The sequence below is a fragment of the Pyxicephalus adspersus genome, chromosome 5, assembly GCF_032062135.1.
Source record: "Pyxicephalus adspersus chromosome 5, UCB_Pads_2.0, whole genome shotgun sequence".
NCBI classification, from domain to species: Eukaryota; Metazoa; Chordata; class Amphibia; order Anura; family Pyxicephalidae; genus Pyxicephalus; species Pyxicephalus adspersus.
This window is the reverse complement of record NC_092862.1, coordinates 106,079,512-106,094,143: the sequence shown is the minus strand read 5'-3', so window position 1 is coordinate 106,094,143 and position 14,632 is coordinate 106,079,512. Positions and strand designations below refer to the sequence as shown.

Below are 14,632 nucleotides of genomic sequence, written 5' to 3'. Positions count from 1 at the left end.
TCTTTACCTGCCTGATTGCTCTGGGTTTGTGGCAATAAGCTGAGCTGCAAATGGGAACTCCTGCATTCCTGACTTCCATAGCACATGCCAGGATGGATGAACGTCGTCCGAGCATGGCCAATCCAGAAGAGGAAGGGGAAAAGGAATATGTGAGTGCCTGGCACTGGAACATGGACAGGAGAGTTGGCCAGGTTTAGTTTCACTTTAATGGGACTAATTAGATAGAAGATCCATGGACATACAGTAAATATGTCTTTGAATATTCTAATAATCCAGTTCATGGTATAGCTAGCAATAATTAGGTAACGAGTCACATTCAACTGATCTTGTTCTGTAAGGGTTCAATGTGACTATTATTACCTACACCAAATTCCATGTACACTATTTTACAGAATCAAATCAGCCACAAAGTGCCCATTTGTGCCATTTCATTGTGATGATATTTGGCAATGCATGTTGCATGCATTGGTGTGTTGCAGTACATTTTTTCATTCATTTATTTCTGTATGTGGTCCAGTTAAGAAGAATTTTGCTCACTTTTAGCTTCTGTAATACCTGGTCAAAAAGAACAACATTTACAAATGCAACAAATCCTCATTCTCATACTAAATGTTTTTTGTCTTTGTCGCCATTGGAGAAATTGCTATTAGTTCCTATCATTACTGCTAGTCATTAGAAAATGATATGGCTATAAAAAACTGTTGAAACCTTTTTTTTTTCTCTATATATGGTTAAATAAATGGTTTTAGTTGTAGCTGGGCTATAAAACAAAACATACATGGAACTTACCTGGACTAAATATACCATCAGCAGCCTTCCAACCAAGAAATTCTGACATTTTTAGTAAAACAGCCTCTTCAATTAGAATAAATACAGGGGAAACCTCATAAGTATATCTAAGGAAAGAATAACACAAAATCACTATAAAAAATTAAACATAAAATGGGTTTTATAATTGATCACTTAAATATAAAATTAGAAAATTACTATGCTACTTAATTTACCGGCTATGAATATTGGGTTTATATTACATTTACATGATTGCCTGCATTTTAGTTAAATGAGTCAGGTTCAAAGAGGTTAATACTGGAGCTGAATAGACAGAGGCAGATATTTATAAGTGAAGTATGTAATCAATGCCGAAGTCATCCTTACATTGAAAAAGGCTTGAAAGGTCAACAATTTGAGTTCTATTAGGTCTTTCTCAAATAGGGTTTATTGAAACTTGATTAGTTCTTCAGAGCTTGCTAAGGTTCTTTGAGCAATAAATGGTGGTGGATTAACCTTACTCATTCCACAAAGCCAGTGGAATGGAACCAGGGGATCCTTTTCCATTGGGTTTCAAGTAAGTATCCATTGGCAGTAAAGTTTCTTTAGGCATGTAAACATATAGGGCCTGACTTATTAAAGCTCTCCAAGCCTAGAGAGAATACACTGTAAATCTGGGTGATCCAGCAAACCTGGAATGGATTTCCTAAAAGTCATTTGCTGTTTGTTAGCAAATGTTTTCAGTCCTGGACCAGATATGTTCCTGATTTGCTGGATCACCCAGCTTCACACATGAAAATGTATCCTCTCCAGCCTTGATGAGCTTTAAAAAAATGAGGTCTATAGTCACTCTCTCACTCTCAGTGTAACAGCATTCCTTCTTCTAGCCACCAATTCAGTGGGAATACAGTCCTCTCATTCTATACCAGTAGAAAGGAGGCATTTCACCCATTGGGCATAAATATAAGGTAAGAACTTCTCAGCAGACCACCAATGTAAGTGAGTGAAGGAGCTTCCCTACTGGCAGCAAATGTAGGAGATTTTAACATCGTACAAATGGATTTTCTTTACTGACTACCAATGTTAGGGAAATTGCTCCCCTCATGAGATTCCCTTCCTCCAAATAACCATAAATGCAAAAGGAAACCTTTACAGCCAATTACCAATGAAAGGGAGCTGATTTTCACTGATCAATGAGAATCAGTTTTACAAATATTATTTATTTTTTACGTTTAATTATCTCTATATTGCTGAAAATAATTTTGCTGTAATGAGCATAGAGATGTTAAAATGATATGCTCCTTGTGTGCTAAATATACTAGCACCACATTCTTTTTTCTTTAAATATTATGCCAGTTACTATATTAAATACAATTACTATGATACATAATGGGCTATAGTAAAATAGTTTTTAGAGCTGGCTGTCTAAGACATGGACATTAGTTCAAAGGTTTCTTCTGTATTAATGTATCTGACACAATGCAAGAACGTTTGAAAGCAGAGAGTATAGGGAGGATTGTAGCAGAAAGCGTGGTCACATATTTTATTTAAGTTAAATGAATTAGCTGAGTGTTTGCTAATATATAAAATACAACTTACACACTTGGGTTTAAAGCTTCTGTAATAAACCTTGCTGCCAAGGCATAATGATCCATTCCAGCATACAACTGATTGAAAAATCTTGGATGACCTTGAAAAGAAGACATATATGTATTATTTACCAGTGAGAGAATAATAATATCTGGACATCAATTTGTATATCATGAATATTTCAATTAACTAACTTTATAAGAAAAAAAAAACAGTGTTCTTTTAGTAAAGGGCCATTCAGACCTAAGGTGAGCATTCTGCGGTCCCATCCACTCCGACCTAAAAATAAAGGAGTGGATGTGAACCAATTTTTGTGGTTGCGGCAGATCACAGAGCAGTTCCCATAAACGTCAAGTCACGTTTGGTCCTGCATTGCTGGTTAAAGATTCGTGCTGCAGCTAAATTCAAATCTGGTTTCCTGCAGTATGGATTGCTGCTGCCAGGCGCACAGCAGCAGTTTGCTATGATAGCCACCAACCACTCAGTTTTCCACCTCAGGTATGAAAATTACCCTTACAAAAAAAGGATCGAATGACTGCAGCAAAACAGATCTAGCAGTTTGTCCACACACCAATCTCCATAACCCACCAAACTAATACCAACCGTCCCCTTACCTTTATAATTAAATATAATTTGGGTAATGGCCCGCAGGCCTTATAATACAACAATTTAAATATTATTGAAATATATATAACATTTTTACAAAACTTCAATATAAACCATAACCTAAAATAAATAACTTAAACCATAAAATAAACATTGTACCTTATTAAGCATTGTTAACATTATTACAACAATTAACCATTTAGCCTTACAAGTTGCTGGTTTCGTTGGCACCCAATTACACAGGTGGTCTGCTTCATCAAAATAAAGGTAGATATAATTGCTCCCACCGGCCAAACCTCCCAGCTTGGGAATGACATAACCTTTCTTCAACCACAGACCACCACCAAATGTTACTGAACCACCATTTCACCAAACCAATGAGGACTCAAAGATGGGTCCCAACCGCAACATTTGACCAAATGACCAGTAACCCCCGAAGACCTCAACTGCTTACTCTTTTAACACCAGCCAACCAACGAAACCTAAAACCCAATCCAACCATCACAAAAGAAGGGGGCGGGTGGGAGGGAAACTTTATTTTTGCCCCTCTCTAAGCTAATGGCCTACCACTTCCTATTCCTGACCTTTTAACAACTTAACCCCACTTTCACCTCTGTACCCCCCCCCCCCTTAACCCCATCTCTGTAACGTCTGAAACTAAATAATTACCCTTTCCCAGCCTGCCCAGTCATGCTGTCCTTTCTTTATGCTCCTCTTACTTGCTGGTTGCAGGCCTGACTGGCCCAGGGCTTGTGCTTTTTAAAGCATTCATCATATATTTCTATTCCCACTGTCTCCCTTCAAATCTTACCCAATGAGTTACAATCTGATTGAAAAGTCTACTTTAGATTTACCAAAAACTATGTGGTACATAAATCTGCTTGTATTAAATGAATAGTTTGTTTAGTTACAGTAGTACTAAACTCTTACCAAAGACACTGTAGGATTGCATTACTTTTTTTTCCATAGACTTACATACACATACATTTTTTTCCATAGACTTTTGCCACTTGCAAACATTTAAAAATGCTTGTGTGTTTTTGAAAACAACATTTGAAAAAAACATGCAGATACCACCTGATATTGCACTTGGACGCCTGATGTTTGACAGTGGGTGCCGGGGGGACCACAAGTAGTCCATCCCAAGAATGCTTAGGGTGCCAATGCTGAAGGTAGCATGGTCATTTGAGAACAGGACTGTGGATAAACCATGCTGGCAAGGTTTAATGGAAAGCAGAAAATATTAAAAAGAAAGTGTTAAACTTTGACATTATGGGAATGTGTGCTACAACATATTGTACACATACATGTATCATTCACCCACAGCTGCTCTATAGAGATGGGCAGCAATGAGCAGTTCAGTACCACTCACTGCCATCTACTATCAATTCCGTGCAAGCTGGTTCTTTAATAACTGACACTGGGCTATGACCGGCCATTCGGGGTCACAAGATTGCTTGCTATAGCTGCAGGTCTGAACCTGCCTTAAGTCCTCATATTACATAGCTAATAAACTAAAATGTATAGGCTGGTATAGAGGGTGCTTTATACTTAACCACTGCTGCCCAGCCAAAGATAGAGGCAAACTCAGTGTGAAGCATTCTTTGTAATTAAATAATAATATAAAAACTATAAATAACAAACACGTATTAAAGCACAACTTCCCTTTTAGTGAATAAGAATAATTATAACAGTGTAATGCACATGTACACTAGGCACAAATCCTTGCTGGCTCTTTTTGCAAAGAAAAGGTAGGTATTTCAGTATCTAGGCTACATTTAAGGTTCATTTTAAATGGAAAACAATAGAAGGGTCGTTGAATTATATTTTTGTAAGGTTACAGAACCATATTCCTTTCCAATACTTGTAGAAAATTAAACTTTACAAACATTTATTGGTGTTTTTTTTATTATTAATATTTGGAAAGAATATGCAGAGCTTTAGATTTGAAAGCCCAGCACTTATCCTGCACCCCTAGAGAAGATAGGGAGGGTGTTTGTCTCCTATTTAACTCATTCAGATATGTAGGGGTGCAAATTGGGTTCTCTTAAGCCTAGTCATTACAAAGGCTAATTACATCTAAAACAGCTTTCTAAAATGAGACCAGTGCTCTCTATCTGCTGGTTACAAATGGCATATATAAAAATGTTGTGTAATTATTGTTTTCTTATAAAAGGGAATATTAAAATTGCTGTGAACATAATACATGAATTAACAAAATCTGCTGTTAGGAGCCATTGCATTCAGTGGAATTCACATTTGAAATGTTTTGATTGTGCTCTTAAATAAAATCATATATCAGCCATTTCACTGTTTGATGAATGATTTTTATCATGCCAGAATGAAAGTCACATAAATACACAACATATTCTTTAGCATTTAAAAAAAAAAAGTTTCCTAAGGTTCGGATGATTGAAAGTATTTAGATATAAACACAGGCTGTCATGTTCCCAATTAACCTTGTCATGTAAAAAGCCTTGCTTCTTGCATTAACTCACATTTACATCACTCAGACTGTCCACAAAGGATTCTGAGTTCTTTAGTGGTCAAATTGTGAATGACGTGCAGTCTAAAGCTTTATGCGCCAATATACTGCCATGTTTAGTTCAAGAAAAATACAAACACAGATTGCATTTTATTGCTTGAAAACTGTAAGCGGGAGACTGCTTGGAGAGGGAATATATTCAATATTTCTGCTTCTTATTAAAGCAGACCTTGTACCTGCTGGCTTGCTCATTCTTTTAAGAAGCCTTAACGCTGTACAAATATACCACTGCCTTTCAAATTTAAAATAAAACTTCTGTTAAACAGAAAATATTTGCATTTAAACTGCTTTGGGTAACTAAACCTACCTGCAAAATGGCTGTAATATAATATATTAAAATGAAACAAATGGGGTACCCTGTTTCCATGATTTGTGTGTTAAATAAGAAGGCTAGCCACCCCGTTGGGTAAGTAATATCATGTAAAGAGAGAAGGAGACACTACTGGAACGTATCTTGACCACGTTAATCCATACCTACCCCTGAAGAAGCCTATATAGGCGAAACGCGTCGGGTAAATTGAACTTCGAACGTTTAATTGGATCATTAGTGGTACACGAAAGTCATAATCTGTACAACTTCGATATCTCAACTCTGTGCTGCCACAATAGAGATTTAGGATATATTATTAAATGGTTTTTGTAATTATGTATGAATCTAATTGTTTTAAATACATAATTAACCTATTTAGCCACTAAACCCCGTCTCTTTCTCTCTCTTTTAATACAATATATTATATTACACTGTATTTCACCTTGTGAATCTATGTGCCTGCTATAAAATCCATAAAAGTAGCAATATTTTCATTATAAATCTGGCAATAATCAGCAGCAATATATGCTAGTGTATTTGAAGAGTAGTCAGATAAAACTATGTGTAACCTGTGTGGTCATAAAACTCCAACATCCAATAGGTGATTTAAGGTAATCTGCCAAAGTAAATTGCATTTCTTCATCTTTTTGACCATGCTTTTTTTAATTCACTACCATACACTACATACCAAGGAAATTAGATATTTGAATGGAGCATTTGCCTCCTACCCTTTCTATCTTCATTTCATTCTTTCTTCCATTTGTTTAAATAATCCAGTGTGGAAACATGAATACATGCAATTGTGTGATCAATAATACTTTATTCATATTCTTTATGATCCCCATTATTACAGAATGTGCAATACAAAGAGGCAGCTGCCTTCTGCACCACAGAAGATAGCAGATTTCTGTCCCTGGAAATATTCTTTTGTGATTGTTTCCAGTGTCAGAAGAATGATTGAATCCTGTATACTTAGCGCTGTTCTATTTTATAGAAAGGAGAGGGGAGGATAAGTGAGTGGCACCCTACTGTGCTCTCCTCCATCGAAAGTAAAGCAGTCATCCCTGCTTATTTATTTACTGAGTTGCCAGGATGGATTGATATCAACACCGGGAAACCTCTGTACACATGCTGGATTTTTTCCCAAGACAATCACAACTGTTTATTGTTTGGGCAACAATCATCTAGTATTAGTACTTAGCTTTAGGCCTCTTCATTTTTTAATAGAAAGTGCCAGAGCGCTATCATTCCAATAATTGATACATGATGCCAGAAATCTATAAAACAAAACTATTGCTTTCGGAAAATGTCATCAATGTTAAATGGTCATAAATATAGCTTTTATCCATATTTTTCTAGTTAATATAATAGTATAATCTTTGTATAATTCTAGCAATCTGTTGCATTACTACAGTATGATGTAACATTTTCAAGGTGCAATTCACAAAGCTCCTCTTTTCCTAGCTGTTTTTGTGATTACATATTTTAGATAGCAATTGTCTAAACTCTTTCATAATATTGTATTCAAGCAGTGACTTGTTTATTTTAAATTCTGCTTAGAGATGGTTTTAAGATAACCATTTGGTTGAGAAAATAACAGTTGCAAAAAAATATCAGTGGCACAGATTGTTTAAAACATACAAATATAAAAAGTATCTTCTGCTTGTAAAAATACAATACTATGATTGGTAGCCATTGTAGGATTTATAGAATGTCTGCTATACTCCTATATAACTGCATTATAAATACTGCATGCTTCTTCTTGCACATAATGAATGTTGCATTAGTTGATTGTTTTATTAGAGGCTGATACAGAGAATGTTTTGTCATGAGAATTAATTAAAATATTAAATCAAAACAAAATACTAGCATAAACTGCAGTAAAATTATTTGTGCATAATATAAGGCAAGGGATGCTAGCATTATCAATATATGAATTATTCATAGATCAGTAAACTAACATTGTTTTTGCTGATCAATAATATGTTTTAAAAATAAGGACTCCTTGGCATTTTAACAGTATAGGTCAAAACAAGCATCAGAAACAACATTATCATCAATAAGTTTTGACCTTGAACTGTGATTACACAAAAACATCTCATCATGCCATCAGCTTTTAATTCAACAAGCAAACATAAATAATACAGTATTGTGTTATCATAATCGACTTGATTTAGTGCCCTTTATTGATGAACATCTGCAGAGGAATGACAATGTCTTTTTTATTAGTTAAATTTTCTATGGAAGTTGATGGCAAGAAAGAGTAGAACATACATAATTAAAAAACAAAAATTAGAAAATAAACTTTGGATCCCAGTCTATCAGTGCTGGTATCTCAGTGTTGTTACTGCAACACCATCAACATTGGGCATGTCTGATTAAAGATAAGAAAGGGATTTATTTAGGGGTTACTATTTATGTTCTTTTTTTTTTGGTTCAAGCTAAACTAAACCTAAACATTAAAAAGAAATTAAAAGCAGATTCTTTATTGGGATTTGTTATATTATATTAATAATCTTTTCTATATTCAGCTCAGTATATGATCATGGCATACCCAGCTGTCAGGAATGTTAACACTCTTGTGTGTATGTGAAGGCATTACGCCTGGCCTGACCAACCAAGATGGCCAAAGATCTAGAAGTTGGAAGAGGGTCAAGTGAACATATGGGTGCTGGAAAATCAGTGAAGAGTGGTGAGTTTAGTAGATTAACTGCAAATACATAGGTACATTTCTTTTTTTTAATTTATTTATACTTTATAGTCTGAAAACTTTATCTTTGGAGTATAAGTGTATTATTAAGGCACAGTCACCTGTGAGGAAAGGGTAAAATCTTTGTCAGATTTTACTGCTCTTCAGAGTTCCCCTAACTTTCTGTTTTTGGGGCAATATTCTACCAGACACGAAGTTCTGAAAAATATGCATCAGGAAAGCAGACAACAATATAGCTGACAGAGGTTTTACCATTAATCGGCATAACTTTTCAATACTAAATAAATCTTTATCTTTTGTTGCTGTTGGATATTTTGCTTCACTTCCCGTCTGGTAAAAATGTTGATCCTTAGGCGGGATATGAGAGAACATCTTTTTTTTCCCAATTTAAATTTTTATTAAAGGTTTTTACTTTTCCTAAACAGTACTATACCAGTAACAATAAAACAGTACAATAAAATAAAAAAAGAAAACATAAAAAAGAAAATCTGTTAAACAAAATGTAACAACCAAAATAGGTTCCTAGTCAGAAACACTGTATATCAAATAATTAAATGTGAGGTTTGCATTAAAGTAAGAATATATATTTAAACAATATAGGGTGGGTTTTAGGACTTCAATAAGAGTACATCTTTAACTGAGCCTGGGGCAACTACCGTATTTTTTGCCATATAAGACGCACTTTTTCTTCCCCAAAACTTAGGGGGAAAAGTTAGTGCGTCCTATACGACAAATGTGTTAAAAAAAATAATTAAAATATTATACTCACCCGATACCCGATCCTGCGTGTGTCTCTGGCTGCAGCAGCGTGTGTTCTCTCCTCTGCCAGCATCGTGTCTTCTCCTGTCTGTAAAGCAAAGCGAAAGAAGCCGGCACAGCGCCACCTGCTGTTCCCTGTCCTAACTGCCGTACAATAGAAAAAAAGCACAGAGTGATCAGAAGGGGAATTTGAATGACAGAGTGATCAGAAGGGGAGTTTGAATGACAGAGTGATCAGAAAGGGAATTTGAAAGGTACAGAGTGATCAGAAAGGGAATTTGAATGGCACATGAGTGATCAGAAGGGGAATACCGGCATGAATGGCACATGAGTGATCAGAAGGGGAATAATCTTTCAGAAACTTTTTTTCTAGATTTTCCTCCTTTAAAATTGGGTGCGTCTTATATTCCGGAGCGTCTTATACGGCGAAAAATACGGTATACAACACCAACTGGAGTTCCAATCCTTCCCCACACTTTTCAAAACTAAAACAAAAAATTTGGCTATAGATACACTTTCAGCTTAATAATAATTTAAATGTTAAGAAACTTATTTAATTTAGAAGTATAAGTCTTTGAATCCATGTTTTTTTCCAATATTTTGAAAGTAGGACAAACCGGTAATTGGAGGTCGGTCAATTTGAATGCTATTGCTTTGCATAGTGCGGTCATCATTGTGAATCTGCTTACCTACAGGGTATGCACAAGATCATAAATGTACTGTTGCTTCTTCTAGGAGGCTTGGACAGAGTATTTAACCAAGCTGTATTGTGTGACAGCAGTATAGTATAGTAATGTACTGTACAGTGTATTACTAATTATAGTGAGGTCACTGAACTGGCTGGGTTTTCTAGGTTTGCCTAAGTCATATGACTAGCTGAACAAAATTTTAAAAAATTCCATCAGTAGGTAAACTATTTCCATTTGTGTAAATTCATGCTCTGTATACAGCTTTTTATGTGGTGTTCAACTTTAGTTATAAAGTTATAATTGCTAAACAACATTTTTGCAGGATGATATGACATTTACCAATAGGGAATGATACACAATAAAGAAGAAAACATGATAATTATCAGTCAATGAAAAGTCAAATAGTAATGCTCACAACATTCTGCAATTTATTTAGCATGGTTACCATGCAACAAATTAATTGTCTACTGTAAGAACATAGCACCACCTCATTAGTGAAGTTAATAAAGCCTGTCATTGCTTCAGGGCCAGTGTTAAAGAGAGGATGTTTAAGTCTTTCCAGCTGAGGGACAGACATTTTTCTAATGTGTATTTGTCTAAGAATTTCTTTTTGTAGGTGTAAATGGAAACTCCCTCCTTTAAAATAAAATGTAAAAACAAATAGGTGTGCATTGGTTAAAGAGAGGAAGATAAGAACTTGTGTTCCTGGCATAGAAACTATCAGCAAATACTGTAGGAAAATACTTAAATATAAAGGTTTTTACTGAGCAGCTCCCAACCTTGCCAACCACTTGGGCAATCAACCACTGCAATAGTTATTCATTAACCAGAGTTTCAAAATTTTAGAATGGGTGATACTGAACTGCTCATTATCCTCTCCATTGGTGGCCATGGATAAGATGCTACCGCAGGCGCATTTCACGGACATGAGGAAGCTGAATTTGCTATCCATATGAACAAACCCTAAGGGCTTTACCTTCTCCAACCATTCATCCTGAAACTAAGTTGTACTCATCCACCCCCCACTATCTTTTAGCAAAAGGTGCTAGAAATGTATAGTGTGGCAGGTAAAAGGTGTAGCCTAACTCCTCCAGGGTCGCACATTTAGGTTGAATAAATTGAATCTTTATTGCTAGAGTGGGTTTGAGATTAGGTGGGCCGCACAGGGGCCTGACTGTCTGAATTTAAACATTTTTAAACATAAAAAGGTTAACAAGTTCAGTTAAATAGAGGAAAATCTACTCCTACTATCCACAATGGTAAACATGGAAAATCAATTGACTGTGAATTAATATTCACTTTTAAATTATATAATTGTAGTAATTGATGATGTATCCAGGCAATGTAGAAATGTATCCATAAATGTTAAAATACTGTTAAGATAAAACCTAAATTGTTTCCTTCGATAGCCATTGACTTGTACCCTTTTTATATCATATATTCAAGCTGGAAACTCCCCCTTTTTATAAACCCAGAACCAAAGTCTGACTGGCACATTGCTCAAAGAAAGATATATGGTATTTGGTTTAGTTACCACTAAGAATCATTTTTCTTTGACTACCACAGTTTCTCCATTGTCTGGAAACATAATGACAGGCTAAATGGATTTCACCTAAAAACTATTTATACTGTTTAGAAAACATTACACTGTTCATCTAATTAAAATAGGAAATAATATATATATATATATATATATATATATATATCTTATAAAAATATGAAAAGGTGCAAATATTTGTATGTATAAAGTTGTTGAAGAAACCATATCTAATATCTTTCCTTCTGAGAATTAGAATGATTTAACCAATTGTGCAGCCAAGGCATATTTTCATTTAAATTATCAGTAAAGAAGAGAGTTTGGACTATGTTAGCCTTTTCGCCCAAGGACAGCTAGTGACAGCTTGGTAACAGAAAATGGTTGATAAAATACATACTATTCATTTTTTTTAATCCTTTCAACTCTGTGTTGATTTTTTAATTTATTTTTTCCAAAGCAAAACAGTTTTAAATGATAATCATATTGGTGTTATTGCTGTTAAACGTACATGTCTCCAATTGGTAAAATTTTTTTTTACAGTATTTTGGAGAAACACATTAAAGTTCATTTACGAAGAGAATTTATTTTATACCCTTACCAAGGTGAATTATCATCAACTTGCAGGGGATAATTAGCTTAGCTTAGAGCGGAACTAAACTAAAACAAAAAATACACTTACCTTTAATCCTGCAGATCCCTTGATGGCATTGGTCCTTCTTGTGATCCGGTCCCATGTCGCCCTCAAATTTCTCTTTGTCCTGGCACAGAGGAAGCGTTGGGCATTTTCTGTTTTCTCTCCCGGTTACTGCGTCACCCGATCTTGCACTGCGCAGATGCGTGAGGTCTGCAAGCATGCGTGAGATCGGCATCTCTTTCCACTTGTTGGAAAAAATGAAGGAGCAGCTAGCGCCTCCCAGGACGCATGATGTAGATATCCCAGGGGGCTCTGCGCTCCCATTTTAGTTTTTTTTTAATTTTTCTTATTTAGAAGGGTTGTCTACTCTTCTATGTAAAGTAAAAATGTTGAGATTAGGTATGCTTTAACAAATGCTTTGAAAATTTGCTTTACAAAGTATACCCAATCACATGCAAGAAACCTAAAAAAACGTGTGCCTTGCCCATGATTTGATGGCTGAAGTCTGCAGAAGCTTCCATGTCTATATGTGCCAGAAAGGAGCCAGAAAGACACTTAACGTATATATAATGCTTTCCTTTCCTGAGAGAAGGTAACACATTTTGTTTTACTAAAAAGAGTAAATAAATGTAATATAATACCATCCATTAATTTTACATTCATTTGAATACCTTAGTCAAAAAATGTTCTTACTTGTTTTGACACTGTATTTAATAGTATTTTGACACAGTTGTAGAAGTTTCTGATGAGGCTCTCCAATGTCTCTAATTTTTACATCCAGAAGCTTTTTAAGTTGTTCGGGTTCTTTCCATTCACAAACCTAGAAGCCACAATGGTGTCAATGTTAAAATTAACCCATGCATAGATATAAATTAGGGTATACAATTTTATATAATGCAAATGAAAAATCCATGTACACCAAAACTGGATGACATTTAAATTGCAGAAGCAATGCATTTAATATCTGTGCAATAAATTCATGTATCTCTTCTTATCCTTTCCTATTTTATCACCAACACTTACATTTTAATATGTATTGGTATGGAAATTTTGCAATGGAAATGTGTGTGATAGGTTTGGAATAGGAGTTGTCATGGCAGGGTCATTGGGTTTTTTTTTGTTGTTGTTTAAAACAAGAGCATTTAGTTAGTAGTTGGTATACATGCACTTTAGGCCTAAATATGTCATTGTAATATATATAAATATATAAAGAAACATATCAAATGGTAATAGTAAAAAAAACATTGTTAAAATGTAGTAACCTACTGCAACAAATCAGCAATTGTCTAACTTCACTAAATGTATATAAAAGGAAATCAGGTTGCACAATATCATAGCTTTGTGTCGTGTCTTAATTAATAAGCCTGCATATCGCTTGCTTTTGGCAAACAGAGTCAAGGAAACAGTTAATGTTACTCATAAAGCATAAGACATTTCTAAAGCCTATGTGAATTATCCATCTTTCTGCAGTGTTGCACAAAGCCATTAAACAAACTAGTTAACTGTAAAAACTTGCCCGGAGGAAGCTGAGGAGCAAAGAAAAATCACACTAACACATCACAATTTGTGAAGAAAATAATTGACTGTTGACAGAACAGTATTGGTTATCTATATGCTAAAAATAAAATGGCCATACATATGATGGTGTTCCTAAAATAAATGACTAACTTCATTAAAACGTAAAGTTATTTCAAAACTTTTAAAACATCACGTATGCTACTTGTCTTCAATTGTACCAACTGTCTACATAACAAACACAAATCCAATTTCAGAAACAAAAACAAGAAAATCCTGTTTGTTGTTTCCAAATGTGTGGAGGTTGCAATTGCAGATGAATTTTGAAAAATTTAGCCATCATTTGTGACCATACATATTGTTCTGTACCTGTAAATAGTAGGATATTCTGGCTGTCTGTAAAGAGATCAGACAATCTGCATATAGCAAATACAAAAAAAAATTGATAAAAAAAAAAAAAAAGTGTATAAGCACCTTTGCGTTCACCATCCAGATTCAGTCCAACTGCCACATTACCAGCCCTGCACCAAGGGGATGTAACATTTAAAGTATATCTAAGAATAAAACAAGTAGTATATTGCATCTTGCCAGTTCTCCTTTTGCAATAATTTTTTTGAATGTTCTTAAATACGGAAAATTATAAATATAATGTACAAAAAAAGTACAATATTTCTCGCTTAGAAATATATACAACAGGGTGACCTGCCTGTAAACCCTAAGCATGTAATAAAAACCTAAGTGATTCACAAATAACACACATAATAGGTATGAAGTAGGAAGCCACAAGGGCCAAACAGGCTTGCAGTACTTGTATCAAGCTGGAACCTCTTGTTCGTGTGTGGTGGCTGCTTTAGTTTACCATTTTTAGGATAATAGCATTTTCTGCAAGTACAAAAAATACCTGTTGATCATGCCAGAAACGCCTAGGCCCTGTCACGTCATGTGCACTGAAGTTCAATTGCAAACAAA

The 14,632-nt window shown here is 34.9% G+C and overlaps 1 protein-coding gene across 1 annotated transcript in view; it reads right to left on the bottom strand.

The window, feature by feature from the left end:
* The window catches only part of GADL1 (glutamate decarboxylase like 1), a 150,903-nt gene that overhangs the window by 99,483 nt on the left and 36,788 nt on the right, over positions 1-14,632 (bottom strand). Inside the window, exons 3-5 of the mRNA XM_072412378.1 lie at positions 12,842-12,968; positions 2,368-2,458; positions 790-896 (exon numbers count right to left, since the gene is read on the bottom strand). Coding sequence (XP_072268479.1) covers positions 790-896; positions 2,368-2,458; positions 12,842-12,968 — 325 coding nt within the window. The remainder of the gene's footprint in view (positions 1-789; positions 897-2,367; positions 2,459-12,841; positions 12,969-14,632) is intronic.